General features: G+C 37.4%; 1 protein-coding gene across 1 annotated transcript in view; it reads left to right on the top strand.

The window, feature by feature from the left end:
- The window catches only part of Rich (Guanine nucleotide exchange factor subunit Rich), a 629630-nt gene that overhangs the window by 371926 nt on the left and 239343 nt on the right, over positions 1–18361 (top strand). Inside the window, exons 13-14 of the mRNA XM_067145638.2 lie at positions 16567–16676; positions 16922–17053. Of these exons, the coding sequence (XP_067001739.2) occupies positions 16567–16676; positions 16922–17053 (242 nt within the window). The remainder of the gene's footprint in view (positions 1–16566; positions 16677–16921; positions 17054–18361) is intronic.

Here is an 18361-nt window from a genome sequence, read left to right as displayed (position 1 = left end):
CCGACATCGCATACCGATTTTCATTAAATTCTCTTCTGCCGTTTTCTCGTGATGCGTGTACATACATACATACATACATACATACATACATACATACATACAGACAGACAGACAGACAGAAATTACGGAAAAGAAAAAGTAACAAGAAAATGTACTTTTTACTTTTCCGTAATTTCTGTCTGTCTGTCTGTCTGTCTGTCTGTATGTATGTATGTACACGCATCACAAGAAAACGGCTGAAGATAATTTAATGAAAATCGGTATGTAAAGTCGGGGGATGAGCCGCTACAATCTAGGCTATAAATAATTTTATTCACGCTGAGTGAAATGGTAGTTTAGGGGAAGGCCTTAAATTTAATTATCGAATATTTATATTATCAGCGGTCCTACCGATAAATACTATATAACTAAAGTTATATAGAATTCAATTTCCATACATTTATGTCTTATACATTTTTACCGTACCGGCTCTGATAACACAGATATTAATGTATTTGTATTTTTGTTGCTAAGTCCATATCAACGCCGAGCCACGAGAACATGGGTTAACAGAATTTAATGAAAACCGCTATATAGAGTCGGGGATAAGAAACTACAGTCTAGGCAGTAAATAATTTTATTTTCCCTGAGATGAAATGGTAGTTTAGGGGAAGGCGCCTAAATTAAATTTTAAATACCGGTACCTATGTTTTTTTTTTGTTTTTTTGCTAGAGGCTTTACGTCGCACCGACACAGATAGGTCTTATGGCGACGATGGGATAGGAAAGGCCTGGGAATTGGAAGGAAGCGGCCGTGGCCTTAATTGAGGTACATTTGCCTGGTATGAAAATGGGAAACCACGGAAAACCATCTTCGGTTCCGGTACATCAGTAGGTACTTGTTTAGTTCTAACTCCCAATCTAATTTTATGGCTTTGGCAATCTGTAGTCATTGAGTTATCCCTGGGTTCAGTCTTTCCACTGTGCCATTTGCCTGTGGGTGTAACGGGGTAACTCTGTGGTGATGAATTTCACACTGTTGCAGGTACTTTTCTGTCTCTGCACTGACAAAGTTTGTGCCATTATCTGTTGAGAGAACCTCAGGATACCCGTATCTTGCAAAAATATCATCTAGGGCCTTTTATGCTTTTAGAGTCAGTACTTTGTCACTTCCATAAAACTGCTAAAATAATCTATCACTATCAATAGTTGTACCCCATTAGGAAAAGACCCAAAATATCAGCGGCTATTCATTCCCAGGGCTTTTTAATAATTAATGTTGGAGATATTTTTTCAGGCTCCTTGGGTTTCCTCGGCCAAGTCACTGAAGGCATATTTTTCAGTATAGATGAAAAACCTGCAGAGACAAACCAATGATAGCCACAAAAGATTTCTTTTCATAGTTATATCCTTAATGGAAAATGATTTAAGTTCCACTGTTTTGAGAAATCTGACTTATAATAAACCCATCTTTTTTGTTAATATAAATTTTGACTTGGCCGTTTTTGTTGCAATTTTGTATAATTTTAGGCTTTTTTCTGAAACTGTATTCAATTTAAACTCCAAACCCATGTGAAAAAAGGCAATTTAATGAATATAAATTGACATTGTAATTATTTTTTTTATTGCAATTAAAAAAGAAGCATTTCAGCACACATGGGATAATAATATATATAGGAGGAACATCAGAAAGCTGAGGAGAATACAAAATAGGATTTATCTCACTAAAAGTTTGTAGTTCACTTAGATCTTGAACTCAGTAAAAGAAAATGTTCAGCAATAATAGTTACTTATATTAATAGAATCATTATTAAGATAGGTACTGGTCACACATACTAAGAAATATTTTTGTTTTAAGCCTTCAATTTGCTCTTATTTATAATACAATGTCAGGCTCTTCACGTGGACTACTGATGCAGACTTGAGAGATGGTGTTGGAACTCTCATAACCAGTGAAAGCTGTTTCACTTGCTAATATTATAGTTTTATTAAACTGCAGTGATGGATGATCTTGCCATGTTGAGCCAAAGTCGTTCTGCAAGGGATTTTTTATGTCTTTTGTTTTAGAGACAGGAAGAGTAATTCCTTTGATCACTATGTGAGGTGTCATTTGAGCCAGTGATTTTCCTCTTTTACACAGACTTCGGTACTTCCCAAGATCATTATTGTAAAATACCTCGCCTTTTACACGAACAGAATTTTGTGCGAGAAACTTTGATAATCTGTAGTATAATAAAATGAATTATTATTCTTGCCACTCTCACTTTCGTTGTTGTGATTTCCAATGTGATGTATCTGTTGTTCTCTTTCTTGCACTTGATCTGGGGAGTTTCATCTATTGATGTTTCCATTATGTAGGACAAGGTATGAAAATAAATTTTTTAGTTCACCACTTGGAAAAATATACACGTTATACTACACAATAATGACAAAATACGACATACAGGAAATAGGATTGCTTTTGCGCAAATGACGTTAGAAGCCTGCGAATACATAAATCAGTGTTGCAAACAAACAAAATATTATGACTTCAAAGAATACACTGTACAATATAAGGAACGAATTTGCCTACTGATATTATCACATTGTTGCATAATATAACAACACAAGATTCCAGAGAATAATGGTGTAACATGACATGGCCAGTTTTAAATTCACTGCCTGCATGACTTGGCCCATTCTGTTGCAGACCAAGAATTCAGTGCTCTGTAATGTGAAGACATGGACGATTTCAAAGCATATTCTTGTTTCACCTGATAGTACTATACTTCTACTTCACGTTAATAACCTTGACTCATTTTCGTAGATTTTGTGACTTGGCCGGTTTTGATACTAGTCGCCTCAAATGTTCCTTTATTTGTTATAAAATGAAAAACATGTCTTCATTTTATAAACCATTTTTCTAAACATGCTCTCAATTTTTTGTCTCCTAAATTTGCGGCTCCCAGAAGTAAGGTTAGTGGCCACCCCTGCTCTATAGTTATCACAAACTTTCTTGTCTTCTTTCTTAACCCCTCAGCGCCGACCTCTATACGTGGTATAGACCCTCTTTCCTTCCGTAGCCGCCGACCTCTATACGTGGTATAGACCCATACATGGTTTCACATTTACGGCTATAGCGCGAAGAGTTTTTGAGTTACTGATATGCAAATTTTTTTGTTTCCAAGAAGACATTTTCGGGTTTATTAGTGTTGTAAATAAGAAATGAAAAATCGTTATAATGTAGTTGTTTTTGCAAGGATAATTATTTGTCAAATAAGTCTGAGCACTAATCTCTTGCTTTTTTAAAGTCTGTTTGCTTCATTCTTTCCCACAGAATAAAATAAAGAAATGATGATCTGAGAAGTTTGTCTTTTCGTGTGATGTTCTTTGCTCTATTTGTACATTGGGAGTGCGGCTTATTTATTATATTTGTCTTTATTTCTCGGCTTGTAATATTTTCGTAACTATCCACGAGCGCTCTATGTAGGCATAAGTTGGTGCTGCTTTCTGTCATACGATACGAGAACCAGTTGTTCATGGTATATATCTCGCTTGAAAGACGTTGTCTCGACCTTTTATCTGAAATATGTATCGAGTTGGTTTGTTTCGTCATAAATGTTATTCCCCTCATTCAGTTTCGTCCTGTTGCTTTCGGTCTCGCTGCAGCTTCATCAGTCCATGTGACGCGCCGCGCTCAGCTGTGGTATGACTGACAGTAACGTGCTTGAAATATTGTATAATTCAGATGAAAGTTTAATCAGAAGTAGTAGTGACAGTATAAGCAGCAGTGATAATGAAATAGATGATGTAGCAGTGGTGAATGATGAGAGTGACGATGAGGAGGAAACAGTACTTGGAAATTTCGTGTAAGAGACTATAGATAATTATACAGGTCAAAGAGAACTTTTCAACGGTGAATTCTGATTGCTAATTTCTCTAATAATACTCACACAGGTCACAGAGACAAATATTGAGAAATTACCTTATCGGGTTCAGCTGGTGAAAGGTTTGTTTACAAAATACGTTCGGGAGGGAGAGGAACGAAATATTCAAGGCCGGCGCGCATCAGATAATACAGTTCCAAGGTTGCAGGAAAGACATTTTATCAGGAAATTAGCACCCAAGAGTTGCAAATCCAAACCTCAGAGACATTATATCCTGTGTTCAAAACACGGCGAAAAGAAGACGTCAGTGTACTGCTGCCAGTAGTGTGTCTTGAGTCCCTGTCTCAAAGAGTGCTTTGAACTCTATCACACGGAACTAAATTACTAAGGAAATGTGAAACAATTATGTAATTATTTGCATATTCATAGTTCTGTCATAAGGAATTCCAAATTTTGTGAATATCGGGCTACTCTTATACTTATAGTAACGCTTTAAGTGAATCGATGCATTTCAGTCGCGCGTAGTTGAAATCTCATCCGGCCGCGGAGTAGGAAGCTATTTAAATGGCTGCGACGCTGAGGGGTTAAACGCTGGTATTGTTATCCCTTTTTCCCAATCTCCTGGTACACATTTGTGTTTCCACATACACTTTAGTAGTTGGTACAACCATTGCATATTAACAGGTCCAGCAACCTTTATCATTTCCACACTGATTTCATCCATCCCTGTTGCTTTTCCCATCTTCATCTTTTGTACCGCTAACTCCACCTCCAGTATTGTTATATCATCCTCTGTTGATGAGTCCTCACACTGTAATGCTTCTATCTCTCCTGTACAGTTGTTGACGTTCAATAGCTTATCAAAATACTTCTTCCATTTTTTCTTTATCTCTTCTGGGTGTGTTAATAATTTCCCATCTTTCTTTCTCACTAGCTTTGTGATAACTCCATCTGTCCTCTTACTTCTTATATGTCCATACAGCATCCTTTTACTGCCACGTACATCCACTTCCATTTTTTGTGTAAATTCCTTCCAGATTATCTTCTTCTACCTTCTTACATCTCCGTTTGCTGTTGAGGTACTTCCATTTGCTTTCTTCTGTATGATCTCAGTTCCATTCTCGCCAGGCTGTCTTCTTTTCTTTCACCACTTTTCTTACTTCCTCATTCCACCACAGTGTCTCCATTTCTTTCACTCTTGTAGATGTCTTGCCACAAGCACTCTCTGCTGCACTAACAAATGCCTTTTTAAAATTGGCCCACTCCTGTTCTACATTTTTCAGTTCAGTAACTGGGATTTGTTGCTTCAATTCTCCAGAAAATCTTCCTGTATATTTTTGTCTTTCAATTTCCATACTTTTATTTTGCTTTCTCTTAGCTCTTTTAGTTTTTCCAATGTTCTCAACCATAATTTTGCCACCACAGCTCTATAATCCCCATCAAATCCTTCTTCTGGTAAAGCTATCACATCCATCAACTTCATGCAATTTGTCCCTTCTACCAAAAAGTAGTCCATTACTGATTTTGTTTTTCTGCATACCTCGTAATGTTCCTGCTGTTTTCCATTCAAAACCATGTATTCCCCACTATAAGTCCATCCCTTTCATAGAAGTCCACTAGTTCCTCTCCTTCACGATTCTTTTTTCCATATCCATATGGTCCAATGACTTCTTCCATTCCTTGTCTCTCATTTCCGACCTGTACATTCAGATCTCTCATAATAACTACTTCCACACCTGAAATTTCTCATTCTACTTTCTCCGAGAATCCTTCAATAACTTCTTCCCTGTTTCCTGTCTGTGGTGCATACACTTGTATGAAGTCCATCACTTCATTCTTCATCTTTAGTCTAATCTTCATTATTCTGTCACTCACGTATTCTACCACTTCAACATTTTTTTTAATGCTATTTGTTCGGGGCGTCGACCTGAGATGATCTTTTGCCCCTGCTTTGCACCATATGTTGTGAACCTGCTTGTATTTGGAAATGGTGGAAGTGTAAATTGTTGAATGTGAGGAAAGGAACATTAAGGACGACACAAACACCCAGTCCCCAGGCCAGGGATAGTCATCATTTACAATTAAAAACCCCTGACCCGGCTGTGAATAGAACCCGGGACCGCCAGGTGACAGGCGGATGCGTTGCCACCTATACCGCGGGGCCAGACCTCCACTTCAACATACTCCTCCAAATGCTTTGAAATGATTAGTCCCACTCCGTGTATTGCCTCTTGGTCACCACTCCAGTATAATGTGTATCCTTTCCTCAATTTCTTCCTTCCGTTACCATTCCATTTCACTTCACTCAGCCCTATCATTTCCACTTTCTCCTTCTCCATGAAATCTACTACTTCCTCCGCCTTTCCTGTCAGGGTCATAAGATTTACTATTCCTGTCTTAATGTTGGTTACTGATTGCTCATATCTCACAGTTCCCCCAGTATCCCAAGAGAGACCAGGCAATTTGGCCATGCAGTTATTGGCGTGTAGCTGTGAGCTCGCATCCGGGAGATAGTGGGTTCGAACCTCACTGTCGGCAGCCCTGAAGATGGTGTTCCATGGTTTCCCATTTTCACACCAGGCAAATGCTGGGGCTGTACCTTAATTAAGGCCACAGCCGCTGCCTTCCCACTCCTAGCCCTTTCCTGTCCCATCGTTGCCATAAGACCTATCTGTGTCAGTGCGATGTAAAGCCAATTGTAAAAAAATGCACCCCGAGAACTGCACGTCGCTTTAAGCAGGGGACGGCCTAACCTTTTCTGATGTTTATTCGCTAGTACCATATCATATATAGCCTATTATTTCAATGGGGTTGCCACTCCCAAAGGCATTTTATACCTACTGCTAGGTGTTAATCTAGACCACTCTACTGGAGTACATATGCTACAACTTTCCCTCTTCCGCCACCGATGCCGTACCGAAGTCCACCTTCTCCGCTACTGATGCCGTTGGGGTCTTCACCCATACCCTGGGCTTGGGCCCTCCATATTTGTGACCCTGGAGAGAGGGTGTGCCAGTATTTTAAAGTTCCCAGGAACTGGACTGCCTGTTGGTCGGCGGGTTGTATTGGGTATTTCAACCAGCCCTACTGAATTGGGGGTCCCCCTATCCACCACCTGGGGACGCGCCCTCCAGGGGTTAACAGGCTCCCCCCAGAGTCTTCCATTGAGTAAGAATATCAGGTTAATTTTTGTTCTCTTAAAATGTGGTTGCGATTGTGAAATCCAAGAAATACAAATGAAGATGTTGTAATGCTAAGCACTTGGCACTCCAATATCTGCAGGATCAGGCCAGACAGCAGTTATCTTGACAGGTCATGGTCCTTAATGGGGTGTTATGTCACAGATTTGTTGTTTTTGTTGTTTGTTTTTAAATTTGGCAATTGGAAAAATTTCACTTGTAGCATCCGTTCAGAGTAACAATGTGCTAGATTATCAGAAGACATGCCACCACTGGAAGGAACCTCAGCATGAAACAAGCAGGAAGCAGTTAGGATTGAGATTGAGAGGATTGTTTTGCTGTAGAAACCACAGTATGCACTTTTTCTGCATATTAGCATAAGCCAGAAAAGAAAGATTTTTCCTTTGCATTTTCAGTGAAATCAATTAGCAAGACAGAATTTTTTTGTGATCATACTTACCAGAAAATCACCCTTCCAAATATTAAGTCCTCTTGTTTTTAACATTTTCTAGGAAAGCAATGTAGCTTATCCTGCAGAGCTTGGTTTGCTAACTTTGAAGGGTTTTCACTCATTCAGCATTTTGTATGTGTGTAAACAGTTCAAATCCAAAATACATGAGTTTAATCATCAGAGGAAGCTTGGAAGACAGAAAGAGACAGATAAACCAAGAAACAGGCTTCTTTGGACCAAGAGAACAATAGAAAAATTGAAACAAGGACTGGTAGGTTTCTTTTCTTCCTTTGAGTTTGTTATGTGTTCTTAGTCTTCTTTCACCTGTATTAACTTTTTTTTTTTTCCTGTTCTTTTTCTCTTATTTAACCTGCCTTATGGAATAAGTGAAAGACTCATGATGTTCCACCTGAAGCTCACCAACAGCCAATGAGCTACCTATTAAACACATATGATCCAACTTTAATATCAGATAATGACCAGAAAGCTGTATTCCAACTGCCAACTTATTGGTGTCTTGACAGGTTTACCACGCTTTGACAAAATAGTCCTTTTAGAGGACAGTTTAGTCCACAAATCAGTAGAATAGCTCTCCTCTCCTCATTGCATATTCCTTCTCATGGGTGTGATGACTGCGTGTGACACAGTCCATCTCCAGTTCTTGCGATCTTTTGCTGCCTGGACTGCAGTTCGAAAATTGTTGGCAGAGTTCAGCAAATTTAGGTTATGATTCCCATAGAGAACCAGAAATATTTATCCTGAATGAGTAAACTTATAACACCAATATAGTTGGTCCGTTATTGGACATTATAAATTTTCCAGCTAACTCATTCCTGGTTGCCAGCATTTCGCTCCAGTGAGCTAAGTTGGGTTCATCAGTTGGTAAATAGCACACCTACCAAGACGCATGGCTAGTGCATATTGTGGAGGCTACTTGTAGCCACTGGCAGTGCTAGTGCACTATGAGAGACTTTTTCTCATTACCAAAAATTGTTGCCTACCTGGCCATCAGATGATACAGACGTTGATTCCCATAGAGAACCAGAAATATTTATCCTGAATGAGTAAACTTATAATACTAATATAGTTGGTCCGTTATTGGACGTTATAAATTTTCCAGCTAACTCATTCCTGGTTGCCAGCATTTCGCTCCAGTGTGCTAAGTTGGGTTCATCAGTTGGTAAATAGCACACCTACCAAGACGCATGGCTAGTGCATAATGTGGAGGCTACTTGGAGCCACTGGCAGTGGTAGTGCACTATGAGAGACTTTTTCTCATTACCAAAAATTGTTGCCTACCTGGCCATCAGATGATACAGACGTTGATTCCCATATGGAACCAGAAATATTTATCCCGAATGAGTAAATTTATAATACCAGTATAGTTGGCCCGTTATTAGACATTATAAATCTAAGTTTATAATGGTATTATAAATTGGGGTTAACCAACATTTAGGAATTCGGTCTCTGGGTCGCTTACCATTTAATTCGCCTTTTTTAATCAAGAGTTTGAGGTTTCCCTTCTTACTGTGTGACCAAGATCCTCTCGCTGATAATGTCATATATTCGCTTCTGAATTCCCAGTTCCTTGATAATGGATGCATTTCTATGTTTCTCAGTCCATGGGGTACATAATAGCCTGTAATAGCACCACATTTCAGAGGTATTGAGTTTCTTACGATCAACTTACTTCTTTACTGTCCATGTTTCAGATGCACACATTAATATTGAAAAGACAAGAGTGTTGAGCAGCCGGAATTTTATTCGCTCAGTAATGCTGTGATCTCCACAGATTTTTGCTAATCTTATAAAAAACTATCCTCTCCATCTCAATTCTTTGAGTATCTCAGGTGTAGAGCTTCTAGAGTTTGATATTAGTGATCCTAGATGCACAAACTTGTCTTTAACTTCAAAACCACCAACTTTCTGTATCCATAAATGTGAGGTTCTTCAATCTGCAAAAACTAATTCAGGATTAAAAAGCTAAAAAAACAAAATATTTTCTAATAGATTATATCTGAAAAAGATATCATTTAATTAAAAGCAGAAGGACATGTTTTGTTTTTGAAAGAACATAGTCCAATTCTATAAATCACACTTTTATTTATTATTCATTCATTCATGTCATTTCAGCCAACTGAGGACCATGCCATTTGAACTGTCTCCTTCCCCTGGCTTTAACATTTGCTCAATACTTCTGGACTTTGACTAGCAGGCAAGAGAGTTGAATTCAAGCCAGTGAAATGAAATTTCTAAGAAGTATGATAGGAAAGACAAGGAAAGACAGAGTGAGAAATGTAGATGTTAGGAAGGGTTAGGAAAGGTAAGTGAGGGAGTTGAAAAGAATAAAGTAAGGTGGTTTGGACATGTAAAGAGGATGGAGGAGAATAGAATTTCAAGACAAATGCTGGAGGTGAAGTGCTGGGGCAAGAGAGCAAGAGGAAGACCTAGATGTGGACTGAATCAGTGAAGAGCGGCATAAGAACACAAAGTTTAGACTGGGACAAGATCATGGAAGAGGAATGGTGGAAGGAAAGAGAAAGATGGAGAAGTGCAATAAGTACCCTGACCCAGCAGGAGCTGGATGAGAGGAAATGATGATGATGATGATGATGATGATGATGATGATGATGATACTCCTGCATTCATTGCCGGTGTTGTACCTTTCTTTCTTGGGACCATGCCTTCCCTGTTTTCAGCTTCGGCTTTTCTTGGAAACTCTTGTGGTCTTCAAGTTTCTTCTGAAGTGGGTTGGGCTCCAGTATATCAACATGTCTGATGCCCACCTCTTGTAGATTACTTTTTATCTCACTGATTCAGCCCCTTTTGTCTTCTTACATTGGAAGTAGAAGAAGATCTGCTTGGTTAACCTTGCAGGGCCCATTCTTGTCACACGACCATAGAAAGCAATCTTTCTCTTCCACATCATGAAAAAAGTTTGTTTTCTTTGTTCTCTTGTTTTTTGCCAGCGAATTTTTACCTTGCACCGTTTGAACAACAGGCTGAAGACGAGCCTGACTAAAGGTCGAAACCGGTCCCAATTGTGATTAACTAATAACGTAACCTTGCATTAGTAAGTTTTCTTGTATTGAATATATGGAACCACAATATATTATTAATTTAATTGTAATCTCAGTTCAGTACGGACCAAATGAAATTCTTATCATTCAACTAGAAGTTGGTTGACCTGCATTTTATTTGGGGACCATGTCTCAGCGCTGTATGTGAAACTGGGCAGAATAGAAGAGTCCATTACTTTCCTCAAAAGAGGAAAAGGCCAACTTCCTTAATAACTTGGAATAACACACTGAGTATGACAATCTAATTGTAATGGATGATTTTAATTCACAAGTTGACTCACAACGAACAGGATATGAATCCATACTGGGCCCTCATGGAATGGGAAACAGAAATGAAGAGGGAGAATATATGCTAGATCTATGCATGAGAAACAACCTGATAGTGAGTAACACTTGATTCAAGAAAAGAGACTCCCATAAAATCACAAGATATAGCTGGGATGATAAAATAGGTACAGTAATAGATTATATTCTGATAGATCAAAATGTATGGAGAAATGTCAATGATGTTAAGGTCATTCCAAGTGAAGACCTTGGTGATGAGCATAGACTGTTGGTTGCAGTTATTGCAGAGAAAAGACCTCCCAAAGTCTGTAACAAAAGAGCCTCAAAAATAAAAACTTGATGACTAACTGAGCCAAGTATAAAGGAAGAATTCAGGGAAGGTGTCTGCAGATTGTTGCCAAGAGAAGAACTGAAATTGGTAGATGAAGAATGGGATACTCTAAAGAAGGTTGTGGTTGATACAGCAGAAAAAGTATGTGGACGACAGAGTCAAATAAGAAAACGTAAAGAAACTGCCTGGTGGAATGATGATATTAAAAAGGCTATCAATGACAGAAACCGTGCAAGAAGATCCTTATATCAAGCAAGAACGCGGAGAGATCAACATGAAATAGAGGAGAAGCTGTCACTTTACAGAAAGAAAAAATTACACGTCAAACAGTTGGTTGTAGCTGAAAAGGAGAAATGCAAGGACGATCTGGCTACCAAAATAACGCAGGATGGAAATAAAAAACTGTTATACAGTATTGTTAAGAATAGAAGAACTCAAAATGAATCTATCCAATCTGTAGAACTTCCTAATGGTGAGGTGACTAGGGATAAGATCAAAATATTACAGGAGTTCCAAAGGCACACTGAGCCAAGTGTAAAGGAAGAATTCAGGGAAGGTGTCTGCAGGTTGTTGCCAAGAGAAGAACTGAAATTGGTAGATGAAGAATGGGATACTCTAAAGAAGGTTGTGGTTGATACAGCAGCACAGCAATATCTAAGCTGAAAAACAACACATCAACTGGATCAGATGAATTAAGTGTTGAGATGATCAAAGCACTAGGAGAGGTGGATGTACTGGGTACTAAATAGAATCTGGAAAGAGAATGTAATACCCAGTGACTGGAAGCAAGGAGTCATCATCCCATTGTTGAAAAGAGGTGATAGAAAGAAATGTACCACCTACAGAGGTATAACTCGCTGTCACATGGCCTCAAAATCTACGAATCTCCTTGAGAGTAGGATTAGAAAATATGTTGAACCTACACTTGAGGAGGAACAATATGGATTTAGACCTCATAGATCAACTATAGACCTCATTTTTGCCACCAGAATGCTCTATGAGAAGTATTGGGAGAAAGGTAAAACACTTATGACTGTTTTTCTGGACATCGAGAAAGCATATGACCATGTACCACGCAGACATATATGGGAATGTTTGAGACATAAAAAACTGCCCGATGACATCATAGCACGAGTACAACGATTATATGATGAAACCAAGTGTTGTGTCCAGGTCCAGGATGGAAGGTCAGGTTGGTTTGAAACGAAGAGTGGAGTCCAGCAAGGAAGTTGTCTGTCACCACTTCTCTTCATAATTATAATGGATGAAGTTTTAAAAGCGGTTAAGAGAATGATGTAATGGTATGGGGTGAGACAGAAGCGGAAGTACAAACTAGATTAGATCTCTGGCATGAAGCTTTTACAACCTTTGGTCTCAAAATAAGCAAAACGAAGACAGTTGGCTTGGTGATGAGTAGAAACTCTCTAACTGTTCATTTAAGAATTGGAGATGAGGAGATGGATATTGTAGACAACTTCCAGTATTTACCTGTAGGTAGTGTTCTGTCATCAGACAATACCATACATCAAGAGATTAGTGACAGAATACAGAAAAATTCCAAATTCTATCACGCTGAACGTCAAATACTTTGGGATGAAACATTTCCGTTAGTTTCCAAGATCAGCTTGTACAAAATATATCTAGTACCTATACTGACGTATGGCCTGGACGCAGCAACACTTACTGGACCAACAAAGAGTTGTCTTCAGGCAACAGAAATGAAGTTTCTCCTTTCTTGTCTACAAAAAACAAAAATGGATAAAATAAGGAATGTGGATATCCGACAACAGCTTGGATTGGAAAGAAGCTTGCTGGAGACTCTAGAAGTGAAGTGATTGCAATGGTATGGTCACATGAAAAGAATTAACCCTCACAGGACTCCTCGAACATACTTTGACTATAATCTTCCTGGGAAGAGACCAAGAGGAAGACCTCGTGATGTTTTGGAAAAACAGATAATGAAGGACCTTGAAATTAGAGATGCGAACTGATGTCGCATATATGAGCAGCATCTGTGGATGGATAGAACAAACTGGAGGAGGCTCGTGCGCAACCGCACCCAGCTTACTGGAGCGAAGAAATTATGATAACGATGATAATGATAACAGAAAAATCATTCTTGAAAATGCAGCTTAGTGACCAGTATTTCTTCCAGGCAGTCACTATTCTTCTCATGATCTCTATCCAGCTAGCTCAAAAGGACACTATCTGGTCTGAATAAACATATTCTGTTCTCTCTCCATTCATTTTTATTTGTTCCTGAAGGCTGTGTGTTATTAACATGGTCTCAGCTTTATTCATTAGTAACTCACACGCTTACTGTGCTCATACAGGTTGCTCAACATAAACTGAAGCTCTGAGCGATTCTTGGAAAACTAGAAAACATCATTAACTTAAATTCTATCCTATTTCAAAATTGCTGCCACTATTGCCTAGGGCAGGAGTTGGCAAACTATGGCCCATAAGGTAGATTGGGCCCTCCACTTCCTTTTGGATGGCCCACAAGCTAAAAATGTATTTTACATCTCTAAATTCTTTAAATATTTGAAAGAGGAATCATATTTTATGAAACATGAAAATTATAGCAAATTAATATTTCAGCATCTGTAAAGTTACATTGGAACATTCCCACATTTATCTATTTCTGGTAATGCTCACTAACAGCTGACTGTTGAGTTCAGGAGTTGTGGAAAAGCAACGACGTGATGTGATGTTATAATTAAGCAGCATTACCAGTGCTGTACGTATTGTTGTTCCGCGACATTTTGTTCTCGTTTTAAGACCATTGCATATCCATCACGTCACTGTCAAAACCACAAAAGAAGAGAAAAGTAGACTTTGAATGTTGTACTTTTAAGGGAGAGTAGAGTGAGAATTATTTTGTTACTGAATTGGACAATAAAGCATTGTGTATTGGCATTATTATCAGACTAAGTATTCAGCACAATATACCCAACTCACTGGGAAGCAATGATTAGAAAAATTTGGAACTTAAAATGAAATATTTCATTACCACAGAGTTTGCTCACAAAAATAAAAAATGACAATGAGGCTGCAAAAAGTAAGCTTATGAGTAGCTATTATTTGACCAAAGAAGGAAAACCGTATAGTGATGGCGAGTTAATTAAATCATGTCTGATTGTAGCAGCTGAAGAAATGTATCCATAGAAAATGGATTTATTTAATTATATATCAGTCTTTCAACTAGAATAGTTGCCTGAAGTGTTGAGGATATTGGGAGCCACATCAGTAACCAATTAACAAAACAAATGATTTTGAGAGTTGTTTTCCTAGCCTCTTGACAAGTTGATGGACATTACAGGTGCTGGTCATTTCCTGGTGTTTACTCGAGGAGTCAGTGATAAGTTTGAAGTGAATGAAGAACAACTAAAGGCAAAAAAAAATAAAAAAAAAATAAAAAAAAAATAATAATAAAAAAAATAATAATAATAATTCAAGGAAGTTGGGTGAACGTTAACAAAATACAATCTGAAGTGGAACTAGCTGAAATGTGTCACAACTGATGATGGTAAAAATATATGTGGAACAGAGAAAGGCTTAGTCAGAAACATTTACAAGGCTTGTGAAAATGCAAAGTTTTCAAATGGCCTATGGTTATTCATTGTATTATTCACCAGTAGGTGCTTTGTGGAAAATATCTGAGTGTATCCTGTGTTTTTTGATCCAGTTATATCCACGGTGGACTTCATTCATTCTTGTGGACTGAATCATCAAGAGTTAAGTGATTTTTTTTTTATCAAAAGTGGAAGGTGAATATCCTGACTTGCCCTACCATATACTAGTTCGATGTCTCAGCAGTGGTAACATTTTAATTTAAAAATTTGTACTCGATGAGAAAAGTTGCCCTCAGTCGCTATAATCGAACACTGAATGACTTCTTAGCTTTTGCTGCAGATATTGTAGGATTTCTTACGGGATTCATCTTAAAACTGCAGGGCAAAACAATGTTAATATGTAAAACATATACTTCATTAAAGTCATTTCCATGACAACTGCTTTCAGTTGAGTCACAGATCATGTCAAGCTACAATGTGCACTTCCGGTTGCTGTCAAAAATAAAAAGTAAAGTCTTCATTTCCACGCAAATTTTTAGGCATTATATTTTCTGAGCTCAAACAACATTTCCAATAACATTTTTTTGGATCTTGATGCAAGTGCAGAAGGCATTTCCATATTTCAAAATCCATTTGACTGTACAATTGAGGAGCTTCCACAGTTGTAAGTGATTAATCTGCAGTGTGATGACCTGTGAAAACGCAAATTAAAAAGAAAATCTAACACAATTCTGGAAGTGTCTTCCAAGTGATGAATTATGATGAATTAATATTATATGCTCAGGGCTTTATCTCTGGTAGTACCTACTGTGCAAAAATATATTTTCAGTGATAGAATATGTAAAGTCTTCATTACCAATCAGAATAACAGATGAACATCTGCAATCAGTTTGTTGACAGAGACCTCAAATTTGATGAAATGTGATTTTTAAAAAAAAGGAATTTCATTCATTTCATTAGTAGAGCTGAATTTCAAACAATAATTTTGTAGACATAATATAGGCTTTTGGACTTATGCCATGTCAAGTAAATAAGGTGAAATTCTTTACGTTTTGCAAAGAACTTTTCTCTGCATCATCAGAAGAAAATCTTGACTGTTCACGAGAAAGGCTTCTCAAGGAAGAGCGATGAAAGCATCAATGGCTACAGTAATTTTGTAGTTTACTAATTATATTTATTACCTTATGTTATTTGTGAAAACTTGCATTTTTTCTTGTTTGTATTTTAGACCTACCTAAAAAGTATATAATCGTGTTTGCCTCTTGATCCGCAAAGCCTAAAATATTTATTTTTTGGCCCTTTACAAAAAATGTTGCCAACCTTTGGTCTAGGGATTAGCATAATAGGCAACCATGTTTCAAATCTGTGGCATTTAAAGAAATGGGAAGTCCTGCCTTGTTGCTCAGTTTTCACACAAAGCTAGTAGTCTCGTGGCTATGATCACGATAACAACAGTCTTATGAAACTACAAACTTGTTTTTTGCTTAGTAGCCTACTGCCCAGTTACCCCAAGTTCTAATCCTGGCTCTGCCATAAATTTAACAGTAATTTCTGTGAGGGGTCAGAGTGTACTCAAACCTTTCGCACTCGGCCATCTTTTAAGATTGATGGTGCTGATGACCTAGATGTTAATACTTCTTCGTATAAATATCAATCATTTAATGCTAACCTATTTGATTTGATCTCAGTTTGTGGTATTTTTACAGCTAAACTCTTACAAATTCAGGTAACTCTTTTCCTTACTTCTCTTTTGCCTTCATTGTATATAGCATTGATATCATACGTCATTATATTGTAGATGTTTGTATTATTTTGTTCCAGCAATATTATTTGAAGACGCTATTCTTCTGGGTGCTGAGAATGATACCATGCTCTATACTTCTGACTCTAGTTCACTGTTTTCTCTCCCGTTTTGTTTTCTAGAAAAGACGGTAAGCAGTTCGTATATACGTAAAATTTTTATGTTTTAAGAATGATCGGTGATGTTCGACTATTAAGATTTAAGTACCCACGTATGACCATAGAGTTTTACCTTTCATGAGCGTTCAGTTATTTTATATATGCATTCTTTTAAGTATTATTTTATGTAGATATTTTAAAAATCTTTTTTGACCTTCTATTTAATTTTTTCATATTTATATAGGAGAATTTATTCAAATGCTTCTTTAAATTTCAGAGTCAAGTGTACCTGCATCAAATTCTTCGCCAGTTAATTCGCCGCAACCTTGGCTATCATGCTTGGGAAATTGCTCGCAGTTGTACCAGCCTTCCATACTTCCCCCATTCGCTTGAGTTACTACTTCATGAGGTGAATAGGAACTGAAAGTTTTTAAAACAAGATTTAAATTTCAATAAATGAAGCTCTCACCACTTAGTGTATTATGTGTAAATATATGTATTCTAACAAAGTAGTTAACTGTCAACTTTAAGGGGAGGTGGGTGTCCTCCTCCACTTTTTTTAGTCAAAAATAAGTTTTTATTTTCTTAATGGATTTTTAACGTTGAAATGTATTTTATTTTGTGTGAGTAATTAGATTGTCCAGAATCAGTCATATGCCCTCAGAATCACTTTAAATGTTGAGTTGACACTTAAGGTTATGACCCCTATTCAGTAATGAACTCAAATATTTAAATATACATTCATATTTTAGTTCCACTTGAGAAAGTAATGTTGTTGAACACCTAAGGAAAAGTTTTTATAGTGTCCATTTGCGTTGTGGCTAACCTGTGTCATTAAAAGTTAGAAACTTCATTATGTTCCGTATTGAACTGGGATTACAGTAAATAGAAAATGTTAAGGATCCATCATAACTAATCAAAAAACAATATAAAATACAAGACAGCACCTACAATGACAAATGTTGAATTGTAACAAGTTAAAATGATGAGGGAGTAAGGTGTGCCTAACCATAAAGTAAAATTCTATAATATCTGAGAAGGTAACCCAGTTGTTAAGTCTTGATACACAAGAAAATAGTCCAGCTTGAGGCGTATAGATCATAAGGTGTATCTTATAAAACACATGACAGCACCTACAATGACAAATGTTGAATTGTAACAAGTTAAAATGACGAGAGCAAGGTGCGCTTGACCATAAAGTAAAATTCTGTATCTGAGAAGGTAACCCAGTTGTTAAGTCATGTACAAAAGAAAATAGCCGAGCTTGAGGCGTATAGACCATAAGATCATAAGTTGAAGAAAGGAGTGGAAGTGGGCTACTGAAGAGAGCAACTGCACCAACATGCTGCTCAAGGTCTCCACGATACCATATCGAACTGGGAATCATAACATTGGTTCAAAATAAGATCTTCACATGACCACATTGTTTGCTTCAGAACCACTTGAATTAAGCCTGTTGATTACCACAGATTAAGAGAACAAGATTTATTCTTCACATGGATAACACATGTTTTACAGTTTCTTTCTAACAAGACTAAAGATACACCTTATCATCTATATGCCTCAAGCTGGACTATTTTCTTGTGTATCAAGACTTAACAACTGGGTTACCTTCTCAGATATTATAGAATTTTACTTTATGGTCAGACACACCTTACTCTCATCATTTTAACTTGTTACAATTTAACATTTGTCATTGTAGGTGCTGTCATGTGTT

The sequence above is a fragment of the Anabrus simplex genome, chromosome 4 (assembly GCF_040414725.1).
Source record: "Anabrus simplex isolate iqAnaSimp1 chromosome 4, ASM4041472v1, whole genome shotgun sequence".
Lineage (NCBI taxonomy): Eukaryota > Metazoa > Arthropoda > Insecta > Orthoptera > Tettigoniidae > Anabrus > Anabrus simplex.
Note: the sequence above shows the minus strand (reverse complement) of the source record. Positions and strands in the feature narration are given on the sequence as shown.